This window comes from Mustelus asterias, chromosome 21, assembly GCF_964213995.1.
Source record: "Mustelus asterias chromosome 21, sMusAst1.hap1.1, whole genome shotgun sequence".
NCBI lineage: Eukaryota > Metazoa > Chordata > Chondrichthyes > Carcharhiniformes > Triakidae > Mustelus > Mustelus asterias.
The window spans coordinates 74,414,588-74,433,216 of NC_135821.1; the positions used below are offsets into that span (position 1 = coordinate 74,414,588).

An 18,629-nucleotide genomic window follows, 5' to 3' on the forward strand; every position below is an offset into this window, starting at 1 on the left:
ACTGAAAAATCAGTCGTGATTTACACCAGTTTTCTCGCCAATTCAGCACTTTTGGGAGAATTGCCCCCGTAATTCTTACTGTACTCAATGGGGGTTTTCATAGAATGAATCAGTAGAAACTTTCTACTTGGGTCAGTAAAAAATGACACAGATTTATGATAATGGACAAAAAAAAGAGGAGAGGGTTTGTTTTTAATATGCAACAAGTTAATCTGGAATACACTGTTCAGAAAGGTAGTGAAATCAAATTCAGTCGTAACTTTCACTGGGGAATTGGATAAATACTTAAAAAGGAAATCTTTGCAGGGCAACGGGGAGAGGGGTGATAGACTCGGTAGCTCTTTCAGAGAGTGGCATAGGCAAGATGGGTTGAATGGCCTCATTCAGTGCTGCAATATTCCTTGAGAGGGCAACAATAGGATAGAATTTTATGAGTTCCATCCAGATCTCTCACTTAATATCCCTTAGTCGCTTACAACAAAAGGAGGTTGGTTGGCTCAGTTGGCTGGACGACTGGTTTTCGTGATGCAGAGCGACGCCAACAGTCTGGGTTCAATTCCCGTACCAGCTGAGATTATTGACGAAGGCCCTGCCTTCTCAATCTTGCCTCTCGCCTGAAGTGTGATGACCCTCAGGGCTGTCACTACCTTTAAGGGGAGAGCAGCCTATTGTCATCTGGGGTGACTTTACCCAATTACAGCAACAAATTGCTTTGGACTAGACAGCCCGAGACTCACTCAGAAATCCGAACAGATTCTCAAACTGAACCCATAATAATTAACCTAAAATTTTATTTTTAATTAATTTTAGCAGGCGTTATTAAAGTAATTAAATACAATTTGATTTCAGTCCCAATGCTTTAAACACCATCTAGTTTTCATGTTTACAATCACCATTAAAAATTTTTGTTTTAGATTTCATACAAATATTCACATTTATTAGTTAATAAGAATTCTTAAATATGAGGTTTGTAACTGCTTGGAAACTCCGCTAATTTTCACATTTTAAAGAATCTTGACTATCAGTGTTACAACTGAACATGCATAAAAACTTTAGATTTAAAAACTAGTTTTTCCTCATCCATCTTCCTGTGCAAGTCTGGAACTTCTGGAAATGTATGTTCTCTGTGCTGGGACTGAGAGACATGATGGTAGCCAGCTATAACTGCCTTATCACAATTCTCCCATTATTAGTCCAACATTTGCTGAACAGAGTATCAGTAATACCTTGGTACCATGGTTCCTTGTTGAAAAGTACATTTTTATATACACGGACATGAAAAATATATACCTACCAAAAATATATACCTACCAAATATATACCTACCAAAGCAGCAATGACACAATTAGTTCATAGGAACATAGTCATTACTCATCGGTTATTCAATGCTTACAAAGAGACAATGTCAAACTATCCCTAGCACGTGCTTATGTCACAGGCTGCTAGAATGAGTTGCCTTGTGTAGGCCAAGGATATTATTTCCCCGTCACAGAAGTACCTTTCAAACCAATTTACACTGGAGCCAATTTGTCAATCATAGAGTACATCCAACCCAATTGGCATTATCAGTTAAATGGTCATTGTTTCAATAAAACAGGGCCGTTAATTTCAGTTACACCGTGAATCACTCCTTTCACTTCTGTGACCTCAGTTTTCACCGATTCGGCGATCGCCGAAGCCAGGGTGAGGAAAACCTTGTGTATGTTAGTGCCATCTTTGGCGGACGTCTCGATGTATCTCAGCCCCAAATCTGCGGCAACCTGTTCAGCCTCCTCTTGCGAGACTTGCCTTTCCACTGACAGGTCACTCTTGTGGCCAACAAGAATGAAGATACACGCGCCTTGGTCAAGAACAGGACCAGTTTCATCCAGCCACTTTCTGAGGTAGTCAAGAGATTGGCGATTTGTTAAATCAAAAACCAGCAATCCACCAAGTAGAGTTTGGAGATGGGACTGTGTGATAGTCCTGAAAGGGAATCACAAATACCATCATAAAAATTAAGTCTTCCAGTCACGTGGCCAAGATGTACAGTGTAGATACTCCTGGTGCTACACACAAGCTAATAGATCATGCATGCAGCAAATAGAATGAAATACATATACTCCTCTCTTCCACCAAGCCTACCAACAAATGATCCAATACATGCAGAAGCAGGAACATCTATTCCATTTCTTTTTAGGATTTTAATATCTTTTAGACAAACATCTAGTTACCATAGAATCCCCACAGTGCAGAAGGAGGACATTCAGTCCATCAAGTCTGCAACGACTCTAACCGAGCATCTTTACCCAGGCCCAGCCCCTTACCCTATTCCTGTAACTCCACATATTTACTATGCTAATTGCCCCAACTTACACATCCTGGGACATGGAGGAACAATTTAGCATGGCCAATCCACCTAACCTGCACATCGTTGGACTGTGGGAGGAAACCGGAGTACCCGGAGAAAACCCACACAGGTACGGGGAGAACGTGCAAACTCCACACAGACAGTGACCCAAGGCCGGAATCGAATCCAGGTCCCTGGCGCTGTGAGACTGCAGTTCTAACCACTGTGCCGCCCTGACATCATGTGAAGAAGCCACATTATTTTGGAGAAAGTGAAAACCTCGTATTTTAAGATTTGAAGTACTCATTTTTTACTCATTACAACAGCACAGACTCAAGTAGAATACACAAAACCCAACTGATCTACTAATGTCCTTCAGGAAGGAAATCTGCCCCAATCTGGCCTCTATGCAATCCTAGAGCCACAGCAACGTGTTTGACACTGAACTTCCCTCTGGTAAGGCTGCGCAAATTGCTCAAGTTGTATCAAACAGCAAGATGTCTAATTACCTACATCACATCGACGGCAACATTTCACCACCACCTTCTAAAGGTGCAGTTACGAATATGCAATAAATGCTGGCCTTGCCAGCAATATTTTTAAGGAGCATAGCATATTATAGAACTGTCGCCTCAGCTATAGGACAGCACTTCCAAACCCAGAGCAAGGAACAAAACAGAAGCAGATAAACAATTTAAAAAGTCAAAAGGCTTTACTTGCTAAGGTAACGTGAATTTCTTTTCCACTGATTACTATATTCACCAGACAGAAAGGACATTTCAACTCCACTCACCCATTCTTACTGGGCCAATCTCCAATCACTTCCAAACTAACTGTCTGGATTTCAGCAAATCTTTATCAGTCACACTCAAGAGTGCACTGGTTTTGCAGGACTTGCATTTCTGGAGAAGCTCACACACTTACATTTCACACCCACAGTGGAGACGGAATGTGTCAAAAATACTCCTGCATCAATGTCGTACCTTGAGGTTTAGTAAATAGAAGAAACAAAAAAAGCATTACATCCTACACAATTTCCCTGTGCAGCATTGAGAGAAATTGTGGAGGATGATTCCTTTTGTTTCGAAACGTTGGCTCTGTTCTCTCTCCACAGATGCTGTCAGACCTGCTGAGATTTTCCAGCATTTTCTGTTTTGTCGCCAAAGATATGCAGGTTAGATAGATTGGCCATGCAAAATTTCCCTCAGTGTCCAAAGATGTGCAGGTTAGGTGGATTGGTCAGGCAAAATTGCCCTTAGTGTCCAAAGATGTGCAGGTTAGGTGGATTGGCCATGCTAAATTGCCTGTTAGTGTCCAAAGTTGTATATGTTAAGTAGATTGGTCATGCAAAATTTCCCTTAGTGTCCAAAGATGTGTAAGTTAGGAGGATTAGCAATGGTAAACATGCAAGGTACAGGGATAGAGCAAAGGGGCGGGCCTGGATAAGATGCTCTTTCGGAGAGTTGGTGTAGACTCGATGAGCCGAATGGCCTTCTGCACTGCAGGATTCTATGGAAATAATCTCATGAAGATCTACCCATCTCCGTGGCAATGTGAGACACACAGTCTATTCCCAGGTAGAATAACAAACTAACTATCTTTTAATTCCAAAGCTTTTCCTTAATTCATAGAATCCTACAGTGCAGAAGGAGGCCATTCAGCCCATCAAGTCTGCACCGACCACAATCCCACCCAGGCCCTATCCCATAACCCCATGCATTTACCCTAGCTAATCCCCCTGACACTAAGGGGCAATTTAACACGGCAAATCCACCTAACCTGCACATCTTTGGACTGTGGGAGGAAACCGGAGCACCCAGAGGAAACCCATGCAGACACGGGGAGAACGTGCAGACTCCGCACAGACAGTGACCCAAGCTGGGAATCGAACCCGGGTCCCTGGCACTGTGAGGCAGCAGTGCTAACCACTGTGCCACAATGCCACCCATCTGGGAGACCACATGAATAACTGCTGATACCATGACCCCAATTAATTATTTGGCTTAGTACACACATCTGCTCATTATGAACTTGCCTTTCAACATGTTAACCTTTTACATCAATATAGCCCCAAGTGTAATAGACTCTAAACTTGTTTGAATTGCATTTACTTTTGGATTATTTTGTTTGAGTCATTTTCTACAGTTAAAATTTTATTCCTAAAACGATAAGTTATCTCCTGAAATATACAAATTATGAACTAGATATTTGCAAAAACAGGATAATTTAAATATATATATGCATTTAAATGCATTCAGTCTCATGTTTTTGATTGTAAACGTAACCCATCCCATTTCCTTCTGCTTCACAAAGAGAGGCAAGAAGTCTCACAACACCAGGTTAAAGTCCAACAGGTCTATTTGGCAGCACAAGCTTTCGGAGTGTGGAGATGCCGGTCACAGAGAAAAGAACAGAAGTATAATCCATCCCAACACATGCAACAGCACTTTTAATACAGTAAGAGATTCCAAGGTGCATCACAGAATGTTTAAACAAAATTAGACATTGAGCCACATAAAGGCCAGAATTCTTTGGCCATTCACGCCAGCAGGATTCCCTGGTCCTGCTGCAGTGAATGGAGATTTGGCTAAGTACCAACGGGGTGCGAATTGTTGGGGAATTCCGGCCAAAGTGATATCAAAGCAGATGGCCACGAACTTGGTCAAAGCGGTAGGCTTGAAGAAGAGTCTTAAAGAGCAAAAAGAGGTAGAGAGGTTTAGGGAAGGATACTTGATTCTTGATTTGATTTGATTTATTATTGTCACATGTATTAACATACAGTGAAAAGTATCGTTTCTTGCGCGCTATACAGACAAAGCATACCGTTCATAGAGAAGGAAACGAGAGAGTGCAGAATGTAGTGTTACAGTCATAGCTAGGGTGTAGAGAAAGATCAACTTAATGCAAGGTAAGTCCATTCAAAAGTCTGACAGCAGCAGGGAACGAGCTGTTCTTTAGTCGGTCGGTACATTACCTCAGACTTTTGTACCTTTTTCCTGAAGGAAGAAGGTGGAAGAGAGAATTATGCTGGCTGCTTTGCCGAGGCAGCAGGAAGTATAGACAGAATCAATGGATGGGAGGCTGGCTTGCGTGATGGATTGGGCTACATTCATAACATTTTGTAGTTCCTTGCGGTCTTGGGCAGAGCAGGAGCCATACCAAGCTGTGATACAACCAGAAAGAATGCCTTCTATGGTGCATCTTTAAAAGTTGGTAAGAGTCGTAGTTGACACGCCAAATTTCCTTCATCTTCTGAGAAAGTAGAGGTGTTGGTGGGCTTTCTTAACTATAGTGTTGGCATGGGGGTACCAGGACAGGTTGTTGATGATCTGGACACCTAAAAACGTGAAGCTCTCGACTCTTTCTACTTCGTTCCCATTGATGTAGATAGGGGCAGGTTCTCGTTTACGCTTCTTGAAGTCAATGACAATCTCCTTTGTTTTGTTGACATTGAGGAGTCTTGGGGTCTTGACTTGGGGTCATGGCAACTGAAGACACAGATGCTAATGGTGCAGTGTTTAAAACTGTGACCAGAATTGCAGATCTCGAGGGTTGTGGGGCTGGACAGAGTTACAGTCATAGGCTGGGTTGAAGCCACAGAGGAATTTGCAAAAAGGTTGAGAATTATAAAATTGAGGTGTCATTTAACCCCTTAAACGTAGGTGAGCAAACACAAAAGCAATGGGTAAACAGGATGCAATGGGGAAAGAACACAGGCCGCAGAGTTTTTCTATAGAGGGCAGAACATGGAAGGCTACGCAGTTGGAGTTTATAGGTAACAAAGGCATGGATAAGTTTCAGTAACAGAGAAGCGGAGACAGACAATGTTACCGAGATGGGACAAAAACAGAAAATGTCGGAAAATCTCAGCAGGTCTGACAGCATCTGTGGAGAGAGAATAGAGCCAACGTTTCGAGTCAGGGAAGGCTCATCTAGATTCGAAACATTGGCTCTATTCTCCTTCCACAGATGCTGTCAGACCTGCTGAGATTTTCCAACATTTCCTGTTTTTATTTCAGATTCCAACATCCGCAGTATTTTACATTTATGTTACGGAGCTGGAGTCGGTCTTAGTGATGCAGCGGGTAAGTGGTCTCATCCTAGATCTTAAATCCATTTCAAATTCCAGGAATAAATCCCAAAGAGCCTTTGAGATTGCTAAATGTCTGTTTGTCAGTGATTGGGTTTTTGTCCGACTAATATGTTATTCCTGTAGCTACAAAGAAAACCACATCTTACAATGGAAAAGACTGTTTTTCTTCAGATAATTAACGTCGTGTTTCGAAAGTTAGGTCAGGGAATCCCAGGATTAGCAGGGGGTGTTCCTCCCGAGTGAAAATCTTGCAAACAACTGAATGATGGGAGCAAGTTAAATCTCAAATTCTTTTTGTCCCGTCTTAGACCAAAGTAAACAAAATGCTCATCTTACCCAGACCACCGCCACCCACCCCCGCCCCATTGCTGCCCCCAAGGGAAGACCCACACCCAGTTCCAAACACAACAAACGGATACCAGTAAGTTTCTTTAGTCAGACAATCTACTGATATCCTTATCTCTTCCCCCTTGGTGGTAATTAAATGAACCGGAAATGCAAAGCTGATTAACAGTGTCCCTGAGTTAAAGACTCGAGATTCTCCAACAATGGAAAAAGGTCGGTCCAAACAATTGCTGAACAGATTGCAAAGGTTTGGAGGACTTGGCTTTAGAAAAATCTGTTTCACAAAAAAACATAGCGCGCGATCTTGGCTGGAATTCTCCAGTCTCACACGTGGCACTCAGCCAAATCCCTGTTCACAGCAGCGGGACTGGACAATCCCAGCCACGGGCGATATCGGAGAATCATAGAATCCTACAGTGCAGAAGGAGGCCATTCGGCCCATTGAGTCTGCACTGACCATAATCCCACCCAGGCCCTATCCCTATAACCCCATGCATTTACCCTAGCTAATCCCCCTGATACGAAAGGGCAATTTTAGCATGGCCAATCCACCTAACCCACTGGAAACTGGAGCACCCAGAGGAAACCCACGGAGACATGGGGAGAATGTGCAGACTCCGCACAGACAGTGACCCAAGCCGGGAATCGAACCAGAGTCCCTGGTGTTGTGAGGCAGCTTTGCCACCATTTCAAACCGGCCCCTTAACTCACTTAAAACCCATCCACTTACAGAGGGTTAAAATCCATCCTGTGGAGTCTTGTATCATTTCAAATTTTAAAATTGTGGCATCAGGTATCTGACACTTTCTCTGTTGACCCGTGGGAAGAGGGTGATTGAAGGAAAACACTCAGAAAAGCTTCAGGCAGAACTAATGCGTGTAATATAAAGGCACGGTAGCACAGTGGTTAGCACTGCTGCTTCACAGCTCCAGGGACCTGGGTTCGATTCCCGGCTTGGGTCACTGTCTTTGTGGAGTTTGCACATTCTCCTCGTGTCTGCGTGGGTTTCCTCTGGGTGCTCCGGTTTCCTCCCACAGTCCAAAGATGTGTGGGTTAGGTTGATTGGCCAGGTTTAAAAAAATTGCCCCTTAGAGTCCTGAGATGCGGAGGTTGGAGGGATTAGCGGGTAAAATATGTGGGGGTAGGGTGGGTATGTGGGGGGGATTGTGGTCGGTGCAGACTCGATGGGCCAAATGGCCTCCTTCTGCACTGTAGGGTTTCTATGATTTCTATGATTATGATGTGGAGATGCCGGCGTTGGACTTGGGTAAGCACAGTAAGAAGTCTCACAATACCAGGTTAAAGGCCAACAGGTTAAAGTCCTGTTTATGAATGAAGGGGCAGTGCTCCGAAAGCTTGTGGCTTGTGCTACCAAATAAACCTGTTGGACTTTAACCTGGTGTTGTGAGACTTCTTACTGTAATATAAACAGCAGTGAAGGGAGTCTGGTGCAGGGCCAGCATTATGAAGCGTCAGTTTTCTAACAGGTCGAGCATTGCTCGATTGATCAATGTCAAGTTAGCAGTTTGGGAAACAAAAGTCTTCATTCAGATTTTGCTTAACATGTAGATTTCAACTGCAGTGACATAATTAAGTTACGTTAAGATATTCAGGGATATTAGATTAGCATGCAATAAAACTGGTTCAACCGACTTAAATTCCTGATTTTATCATTTTAACAACAAGGTGAATAAGATTGGAAGATACAAGTATCACCCCCAAAAACATTTAAGGCTAATTTTAGGGCGACATGGTGGCACAGTGGTTAGCACTGCTGCCTCACAGCGCCAGGGACCCGGGTTCGTTTCCTAGCTTGGGTCATGGGCTGTGTGGAGTTTGCACGTTCTCCCCGTGTCTGTGTGGGGTTTCCGGTTTCCTCCCACAGTCTGAAAGACGTGCTGGTTAGGCGCAGTGACCTGAACAGGCGCCGGAGTGTGGCGACTAGGGGAATTTCACAGTAACTTCATTGCAGTGTTAATGTAAACCTTACTTGTAACTAATAAATAAACTAATTTTTAAAAATTACACCTGCGGTACAAACCTATGTTCTTTTTCCCCTGCTGTATCCCAGACTTGGAGTTTCACCCTTACTGTTGGTGTGGTTTCCAGGATGTGAATGTAATAATCCACGCCAATGGTTTTGTGGAGGTCTTCTTGAAATGTTCCTTCAGTTAACCGCAGCACAATGGATGTTTTGCCCACAGTCGAATCACCCACTAAAATAACACGAAATTGCCAAAAGAAATTTCTCAGACTCCTCCGCCTGACTTGATGGTTTGATACTCCAGGTTGAATTGACCATCTCTGACCCATGGCTGTTAACACAGTAAGAAGTTTAACAACACCAGGTTAACTCAGGCTTGTGCTGGTTCAGGAATGCTGAAATCAGTAAAACCAGTTCCAAGAATGTTCACTGAATCAATACCCTTCCCCCGTCAGTCCCTTCCCTTTATTGGTTCAACAGATTGGCTGTTGATGCAATTAGCCAATGACTTGCAGCAGCCGCAGCCTTAACCCCCAATCATTGCACAGAAGGGGCTGACCACTTTGCATCAAAACAGAGAAGGTGATTGGCTACAAAAGGAATGTGTAGTGAATTTTGGGAGCTACAAGCAGAGATTGTTTGTTAAAGCACAGGTTTTGATGTGGGCGATAACCTCTTAAAAAGTCAAATCTGTGTTACCATTCCAAATTTTGCCAAGGAGCTAATAATAGACCGCTAAGAAGATATAATTAGTTTGATGATTGTCATCAGCTATTGTCATTTGAGGGACATGTGAACTCTGATTCACTGACTTCACAGAAGCAATTATTCACAGGGGTGTGGGACCCAAAGCAGAAGGGAGACAGAAGAGGAGGTTGAAGACAGCACAGAAGTGAAAGAGAGCACATTAAGTAGTGAAGGCAGTGTCAGTAATCCTAGTACCAGACAGATCAGGGAAAAGCAAGACTGGGAGCAAGGGAAGTCCAGATTAAACTGCATTTATTTCAATGCAAGAGGCCTGACGGGCAAGGCAGATGAACTCAGGGCATGGATGGGTGCATGGGACTGGGATATTATAGCAATTACTGAAACATGGCTAAGGGAGGGATAGGACTGGCAGCTCAATGTTCCAGGGTACAGATGCTGTAGGAAAGATAGAAGAAGAGGTAAGAGAGGAGGGGGAGTTGCACTTTTGATTAGGGAAAACATGACGGCCGTACTGAGAGGTGATATATCCGAGGGTTCAGCCACTGAGTCTATATGGGTAGAACTGAGAAATAAGAAGTGGAAAATCACTTTGATAGGGTTGTATTATTGATGCGCGATTAAATCACTCGGGAGGCTGGATCGTACCCGGGAAATAAAGGCTTTTATTCGTAACAAGAATGGAGCATACTGCTTAACAATACAATCCCAGACTAAAGGGTCACCAGGCAGTGCAGTGACCTTTATACTCCTACAGGTAGGCGGAGCCAACCGGAGTGTACCACAGAACAATACCAACAGGTAGAACACCCCAACCCTAACCCCAACAGTGACAACAGTAACATATCTACAAGTACCCATAGTGCTAACCATCTATGGTTCAGTACCCATAGTGGTAACCATCTATGGTTCACCACATTCACCCCTCCTTTAAAAACAAAGGCCAGTGGGGCAAAAAAAACAGTACGAACTGTCCATATATTCACAAGTTCAATCATATTGGAGGGCCGCACCGTCTCTGCGACCTCCTCAACACTGGCGGTAGCGCCGGTTCTGGTGACCATGATGACCCTCTCTCCAAGGCGGTGTCCAGTGACTCCTCCAGTTCCTCATGGACGGGTGGACCACGAGGTGGCGACAATCTCCTGGACTCAGGAACGCCCCGAGGTGGCGACAATCTCCTGGACTCAGGCAAGCTGTACATGGGAGTAAGAGGATTAAGTGGTGGTCCCGATACTGCCCGCGCCGTGTCAGGAGGGGAGATAAAGGGCAAGGGGTCCCTAACCAGGGGTGCGGGAGCGACAGGGGTTTCCAAGTCCCCTGCAGGCGCCAGATCTCGAATAGAGACCGTGTCCTCTCGCCCGTCAGGATATGCTACATAGGCATATTGAGGGTTGGCGTGGAGGAGATGGACCTGTTCAACCAAAGGGTCGGACTTGCGGGTCCTAATATGCCGCTGCAGGAGGACAGGTCCTGAGTACGTCAACCAAGACGGCAGTGAGGTCCCAGAGGAAGACTTCCTAGGGAAGGTAAACATCCGCTCATGTGGGGTAGCGTTGGTTGCCGTACACAGGAGGGACCGGATTGAATGGAGCGCATCAGAAAGTACCTCTTGCCAACGGGAGACTGGAAGACCCTTAGACCTCAACGCCAGTAAGACAGCCTTCCAGACTGTAGCATTTTCTCTTTCGACCTGCCCGTACCCCTGGGGTTGTAACTCGTAGTTCTACTTGAGGCAATCCCCTTTGAGAGCAGGTATTGCCTCAAGCCGTCACTCATAAATGACGAGCCCCTATCACTGTGGAGCGTGCTGGGCAATTTGGAGGCTGCTGTTCTCCCACTGAAAGTGGAGGGAGTGGCCCATCGTACTGCAGGGTTACGCTCCTCAGGTGGACCATAAAGTCTAGTCCCAGGAGTATCGGAGCACAAAGGTGCGGTAACACGAGGAGCCTGAAGTTCTCATAAACTGTGCCCCGCACCGTTAGGTTGACCACGCAGCTCCCAAGCACGGTAACAGATCAGGACCTCGACGCCATCGAAATTGTCTGTCTGACAGTCCATACTCGGAGACCGCACCGTTTCACGGTGTCAGGGTGAATGAAACTCTCCGTGCTCCCGCTGTCAAACAAACAATGAATTAGGCGTCCATTTACCTCTATGCCCATCATGGACTTGTCGAGTCTGTGAGGCTTGGCCTGGTCCAGGATGATTGACGCCACCGTTGGGTCTTGAGTGCAACTGCAGGCAGCTGAGGTGGTTGATGATGATGACCCCTGCTGGTCGTCTGCGGTCGGTGCCGACCAAAATGGCTGCGCCCATGGATCGCACGTGGTCGGTGGCGCTAAAAGTGGCGGCCCCTGCAGGTCGCACGTGTCTTGCGTTTTCGTCATCAGGAATGGCGGCGCTCGGGAATCGCACGTGGTGGAAGACCTCGAAGAAGCTGGAGACAAGGAGACAGGCTCTGGAGAATCACACGCCGCGCTGCTAAGCTTCGAGGGTGGTTTAGCCCTGCATACTTTGGCATAGTGCCCTTTCTTCCCACACGCGGAGCAAAATACCGTTCTGGCTGGACATCGCTGCCGAGGGTGTTTCGCCAATCCACAGAAATAGCACCGCGGGCCTCCTGGAGCTGCCGCCGTCGTCAGGTCCGAGGTTGAAAGTACAATCGCGCAGTTTTTCGGAGCCGCTGGGTAGAGTTGAGTCGGTGGCTGTACTTGCCACGATGTTCCCACGTGATCGGTGGGGTAAGTTTCTGGACTTCTGGAGGCCGTTTCCATCGTGTCAGCCAATTCCACCGTCTTAGCTAGGTCTAGGTTACCTTGCTCTAGCAGCGGCAGGCGAATATAAGATGAGCCGATTCCTGCCACGAACGCATCTCGGATCAAGTCGTTAGTATACTGGGCCGTCGACACTGGCTTGCAGTTGCAGGCTCTGGCTAGCTGCTGAAGTTTGCGCAGGTACTGTCCCGTCGTTTCGCCGGGCTGCCGCCGTCGAGTGGCTAGAAGGTGTCGAGCATGAATCTCGTTTGGCGGTTTGTTGTACAGTTTCTTAAGTAGTTCGATGGCCCCTTTGTAGTCTTGGGCATCGCGGATTGATGAGTATACAGTGTCGCTTACCCTTGCGTGGAGGACCCGCAGTCTATCGGCGTCGTTTTGAATGGCTGTTGAGGCATCGATATAGTCTTGAAAACACTTCAACCAATGGTCGAAAGTGTTCGACGCTCCCGTTGCACGTGGATCTAAGGTAAGCCGATCGGGTTTCAACATTTGCTCCATGGTTTTTTTTTTACCAAAATTTGTTACTCATAAAATTGATGCGCGATTAAATCACTCGGGAGGGTAGATCGTACGCGGGAAATAAAGGCTTTTATTTGTAACAAGAATGGAGCACACTATATAACAATACAATCCCAGACTAAAGGGTCACCAGGCAGTGCAGTGACCTTTATACTCCTCCAGGTAGGCGGAGCCAACCGGAGTGTACCACAGAACAATATCAACAGGTAGAACACCCCAACCCTAACCCCAACAGTGACAACAGTAACATATCTACAAGTACCCATAGTGCTGACCATCTATGGTTCAGTACCCATAGTGGTAACCATCTATGGTTCACCACACCTACACATCTTGGGACTCTAAAGGGCAATTTAGCATGACCAATCCACCTAACCTGCACATCCTTGGATTGTGGGAGAAAACCAGAGCACCCTGAGGACACGAAGAGAACATGCAAACTCCACACAGCCACCCAAGGCCGGAATTGAACCCGGGTCTCTCAGTGCTAACCATTGTGCCACTGTGCTGCCCATCGGTGTAGTGCTCAGGAAATCCTTTACATCAACCCCAGTATGCAGGCAGTTTAACATCTCATCTCAAGGTGGCACCTCTGAGAGTGCAGCACTCTGCACTGGAACATCAGCCTCGATATTGGTGCTCAAGTTTCTGGACCCAGAATCCTGTGACTGAGAGGTGAGGCAGCTTAGCAGCCCAGCCGCAGCTGACAGGGATTCTAAATGCATGAAGGGCCTGGGTAAGATACTCTGTCGGAGAGTCGGAGCAGACTCAATGGGCCAAATTGCCTCCTTCTGCACTGTAGCAATTCTAAATTCTAAATACCACACTTCAATCACAGAATTCTTTTGTTTCTTGTAAATAAGCGCAAGTTGTTGACGTTCGGACTGAAATCCCACAGTTCCTATGTTTCTGCATGACGATTGTCCTGGCATTCCCTTCCTGCAATACTGAGGAGGTTAATGGCTTGGAAGTAACTTCCCAGATGTTTTTGTCACCCAGTGTTCAGCAACCTGATAGCAACGTAAACAGATAAACAGGATGAGCTGCGGATAGAATGGCCACTTCGGTCAGTACTTAAATAAACCCCCTCCCCTCTGCTACCATCCAGTGTCGCTAGAGCAAACAAACAGCGTCAAGTGAGCCATTGCCACAGTAACGTGGCAATGAAAATGTCACCCTTGCCTGCTCTACCTGGCTTGTGTTCCTCAATAAGGAGTCTAACAACACCAGGTTAAAGTCTAACAGGTTAATTTGGTAGCAAACGCCACTAGCTTTCGGAGCGCTGCTCCTTCATCAGATGGAGTGGAAATCTGCTCTCAGGGTGTCTCTGTGCCCTGTTTGAGAGCAGGTATCCACTCCATCTGGCGAAGGAGCAGCGCTCCGAAAGCTAGTGGCGTTTGTTACCAAATAAACCTGTTGGACTTTAACCTGGTGTTGTTAAACTCCTTACTGTGTTTACCCCAGTCCAACGCCGGCATTTCCACATTGTGTTCCTCGAACAGACTTTGACAGGTATCTTTTCCCAGTCTACACACAAGCAAGAGAAGCTAACTTGGATCTTACCAAACCTGTGCTTAGGTGAATAGCGACCTGGATTAGTGTTCAGAGGTCAACAATTTTTGCTTTAGTCTTTCAATCTGATTTCTTTAGATCCAAGGATGTTCCTCTCTAACACCCTTTGTGCATCATGCAACAAAGGTGGAGGGGGTGAGCATTTTGCATTGAGACAAAGGACCGGCTTCTCTGACTTCACCCGGTGTTGGGATTCTCCAGTCCCGCTGCTGTGAATGGAAATTTGGCTGAGCGCCAAATTCTCTGCTCTCGTTGTTCCTGGTCCCAGATTCCCCAACCAGTGGAAATAATTCTGACAAAAGGTCATCCTGTCTCGAAATGTTGGCTCTGTTTCTCTCCCCACAGATGCTGTCAGACCTGCTGAGATTTTCCAGCATTTTCTGGGGGGTTTTCCGATTCCAGCATCCGCAATAATTTGCTTTTATTTTGAAATCGTTTCTCTCTATCTACCCTATCTGTTCCCTTCCTTAAGTGTTTCGAAAATGTTAATCTAATCACCCCTCAACCTCCTGAATCTTGGGAATAAAATCTTGGTTTGGGAACATAGGTTTATTTAATCTCTCCTTATAGTTTAACTCCAATAGTCCAGATATTCATGCACTCCAAGTTCAATATACCCTTCCTCACCTATCAGATAAAATATAAATCAATGCATCTGAAACTCTGGTCCTCAATTATCAGAACTACTGTTCAATGGGATGCATTGTGTGCCTATGTTGTATAGGTATCCCCCATTTAAACTGTGTTCTAATAGCACATTTTTGTTATAATGCACTTTGTTAGGGGTGTTCCCCCCGGGGCATTGTCTCTATTTACAGTTCAACATGGTTACTGAGCATGCTCAATCTAATGAGGTCCATTGACTCCAAGATGATAGACTTGGTTGTTGAATTTCAGACCAAAACTAACGCTGTTTTCAGATGATTTTACCGAGGAGAAATGGGAGAGGGTTACGGATAGATCCTTGGGAGAAACCAGAGAAACCATGGAAAGATTTGTTTACACCACTAAGGTGTAACTGCATTTCTGAGATTGGTCTATGTGCCCCTCCCTGTAGAAGGCCACAGCTGTTCCCTTGAACAGATCTTTAATGTCAACTGAAGGGACCATTTCAGCCCCAGATTGAACGTCCTGCAGCAGAGAGACAACCCTGTTAAAGTTTTGAATACGTATTTCAATGTGAGGGTGGGTGGTGGGCAGAGAGTTCCATTCCTGACTGTAATCTCAGGATTTCTGCTACCAACTGAACACATCTGGATATTGGGTGACGACTCAATCACAGTTTTAATGCTCTCCCCTCTGAACTCCCATCTTTCAGCCTCCATAAATGTGAACACAACCAAAACTCTTCTGCCAAAATCCTAACTTGCATCAAGTCCAGTTCACTCATTACCCCCCCCCCCCCCCCCCGTGCTCTCTGACCTACACTGACTTTGGGTGCCTCAGTTTTTAAATTCTCATCCTTATCTTCAGATTCATCCGTGCCATCACCCCCTCTGAGATCTGTACTCTCCTCCAATTTGGTTCTTCTGTGCATCCCAGAATTTCACTGCTCCACCTTTGGTTGCTATGTCTTTAACTACTTGGGTCCTAAGCTTTGGAGTTCTCTCCACCTCGCTTTCTACCCTGAAGATGACACTTGCTAAAACCTCTCTTTAACCAAACTTTTCCTCAGCTATCTTAGTATCGGCAGCATGGTGGCATAGTGGTTAGCATTGCTGTCTCATTGTGCCAGGGACCCGGGTTCAATTCCAACCTTGGGTGACTGTCTATGTGGAGTTTGCATGTTCTCCCCATGTCTGCGTGGGTTCCTCCCAGAGAGGAGTTACAGGGATAGGGTAAGGGGTGGTCCTGGGTAAGATCCCTGTTGGAGAGTCGGTACAGGCTCAGTAGGCTGAATGGCCTCCTTCTGCACTGTAGGGATTCTATGATCCTAGACACTAATATCTCATGTGACTCAATATCAAGATTTGTCTGAAAATTCTGCCGAGAAATGTCTCGATACATCATCCCATCGTAAGTATGCTACAGAAACGTTGGTTACTGGTTCAACGATTTAACCTCAGATCAGATAGAAGGGAAGTCATAGAGGTTTACAGAATGGAAAAATGCCCTTCGGCCCAACTTGTCTATGCCAGCCCTTTTTTAACCCCTAAGCTAGTCCCAATATCTTAGTGTCGGCAGCATGGTGGCATAGTGGTTAGCATTGCTGTCTCATTGTGCCAGGGACCCGGGTTCAATTCCAACCTTGGGTGACTGTCTGTGTGCAGTTTGCATGTTCTCCCCATGTCTGCGTGGGTTCCTCCCCCGCATTTGGCCCATATCCCTCTATAGTCATCTTACCCATGTAACTGTCTAAGCGCTTTTTAAAAGACAAAATTGTACCCGCCTCTACTACTACCTCTGGCAACTTGTCCCAGACACTCACCACCTTGTGTGTGAAAAAATTGCCCCTCTGGACCCTTTTGTATCTCTCCCCTTAAATCTATGCCCTCTAGTTTTAGACTCCCCTACCTTTGGGAAAACATATCGACTACCTAGCTGATCTGTGCCCCTCATTATTTTATAGACCTCTATAAGTTCACCCCTCAGCCTCCTACACTCCAGAGAAAAAAGTCCCAGTCTATCCAGCCTCTCCTTATAACTCAAACCATCAAGTCCTGGGAGTAGATACATTTTGGGATAGCTTATTTTACTGGTTAATGAATCGATATACTGTAATATACATTGTAATATCATTCGATGGGTGTTCAATATTTGAAAGCCGCGGATAGCATGAACAAATTGTTTGCATTTAAACTAAGATCACAAGAGTGATAGTTCAGTAAGCGTTGCAGAGATTCACATTTATGTGGCAGAATCTATCCAGCAGTGTGTCAGCACCAGTAGGTCAACCTCAAACGGAAGTTAACTCTGTTTCTCTCTCTACACTGCCTGATCGGCTGAGGTTTCCCAGCATCATCTGTTTTTATTGCAGATTTCTAACACCTATACTGCTTTACTTTTGTATCAGACCTCAACACAGTTGGATAATAGTTACAAGCAAGAAAAAAAGAAAGTGTATAGATATCTGCTGTGCTGTGTTGACACTGAGGATTGAGTCGTAAAGAAATGCTCTACAATGATGGCATTGACGGAACAGCAGTGGAGCAGCGACCGTGTATCAGTACCAATTCTGGGCTGTTATTTTGTCCTGTCATTGTTTGGGAATACATTTGGAGTCGATACCTGGAGCAGAGATCCCAGGTCCATCAGGATAGAATGCAGTGTGTATTCTCAACCCACCAATGGCCAATGCTGGCCTCACTGCTGTGAGTGTTTTTAAAAAATTCATTTTTAAAAATTCATTCATGGGACATGGGCAGCATTTCTTGTCCATTTCTAGCTACCCAATGGCAGTTGAGAGTCAACCACATTGGTGTGGCTCGGGAGTCACATGTAGACCAGACCAGGTAATGACAGCAGATTTCCTTCCCTAAAAGGACATTAGTGAACCAGATGGGTGCTGTGCTAACTAGATTGACAACCAGAAGAAATCAGGTTCTGAAGAAAAATGCATAACGTTCAAGCACAGCAACTGGAGAAAATTAATTCACTGTTAATATTACTGACAACCTGTTTTTCTTCATCATGCAGGAAGTCATGGGTCAGTTGTTCAAAAACAGGATTCTGGATGCTGATCGAGCTCTAACGAAAGGTCACCCAGACTCGAAGCATTGGCTCTATTCTCTCTCTCCACAGATTTTCCAGCATGTTCTGTTTTTGTTTTCACTTCATTGCAGTGTTAATGTAAGCCGACTTGTGACACCAATAAATAAACTTTATGCCATTGACACTTCCCAGAATCAGGATAAAGGCAAAACACTGCGGATGCTAAAATCGTTGAAGTTTATTTATTAGTGTCACAGGTAGGCTTACATTAACACTGCAATGAAGCTACTGTGAAAATGCCCTAGTCACAACACGCCGGCGCCTGTTCGGGTACACCGAGGGAGAATTTAGCATGGCCAATGAACCTAACCCGTATGTCTTTCAGACTGTGGGAAGAAACTGGAAAACCCGGAGGAAACCCACGCAGACACGGGGAGAACGTGCAGACTCCACACAGACCTAAGCCAGGAATCGAACCTGGATCCCTGGTGCTGTGAGGCAGCAGTGCTAACCACTGTGCACAGTTAGACAAGAGTGGCAATTGACATTGACCTCGGAAAGCTGACTCGCACTGCAAATCTGTGTGGATATTAATAGTTTCCTTGTTATTATTCCAGAATGCATAATTCTGTTAATTTCCCTTTAATGAAGCTT

General features: G+C 45.4%; 2 protein-coding genes across 2 annotated transcripts; both read right to left on the bottom strand.

Moving 5' to 3' along the window:
* Positions 1-181: 181 nt before the first annotated feature.
* Positions 182-9,080, bottom strand: LOC144509421 (ras-related protein Rab-39B-like). The gene is made up of 2 exons (XM_078238285.1): positions 8,809-9,080; positions 182-1,965 (listed from the first exon to the last, which is right to left on the bottom strand). Exons 1-2 carry the CDS (start codon positions 9,078-9,080, stop codon positions 1,578-1,580), a joined length of 660 nt encoding a protein of 219 aa, XP_078094411.1. The 3' UTR covers positions 182-1,577.
* A 1,492-nt stretch (positions 9,081-10,572) lies between these two features.
* Positions 10,573-15,699, bottom strand: LOC144509418 (uncharacterized). The gene is made up of 2 exons (XM_078238280.1): positions 11,610-15,699; positions 10,573-10,652 (listed from the first exon to the last, which is right to left on the bottom strand). The coding sequence occupies exons 1-2, from the start codon at positions 12,729-12,731 to the stop codon at positions 10,644-10,646; spliced, it is 1,131 nt and encodes a 376-aa protein (XP_078094406.1). The 5' UTR covers positions 12,732-15,699; the 3' UTR covers positions 10,573-10,643.
* Between the last annotated feature and the right edge of the window lie 2,930 nt (positions 15,700-18,629).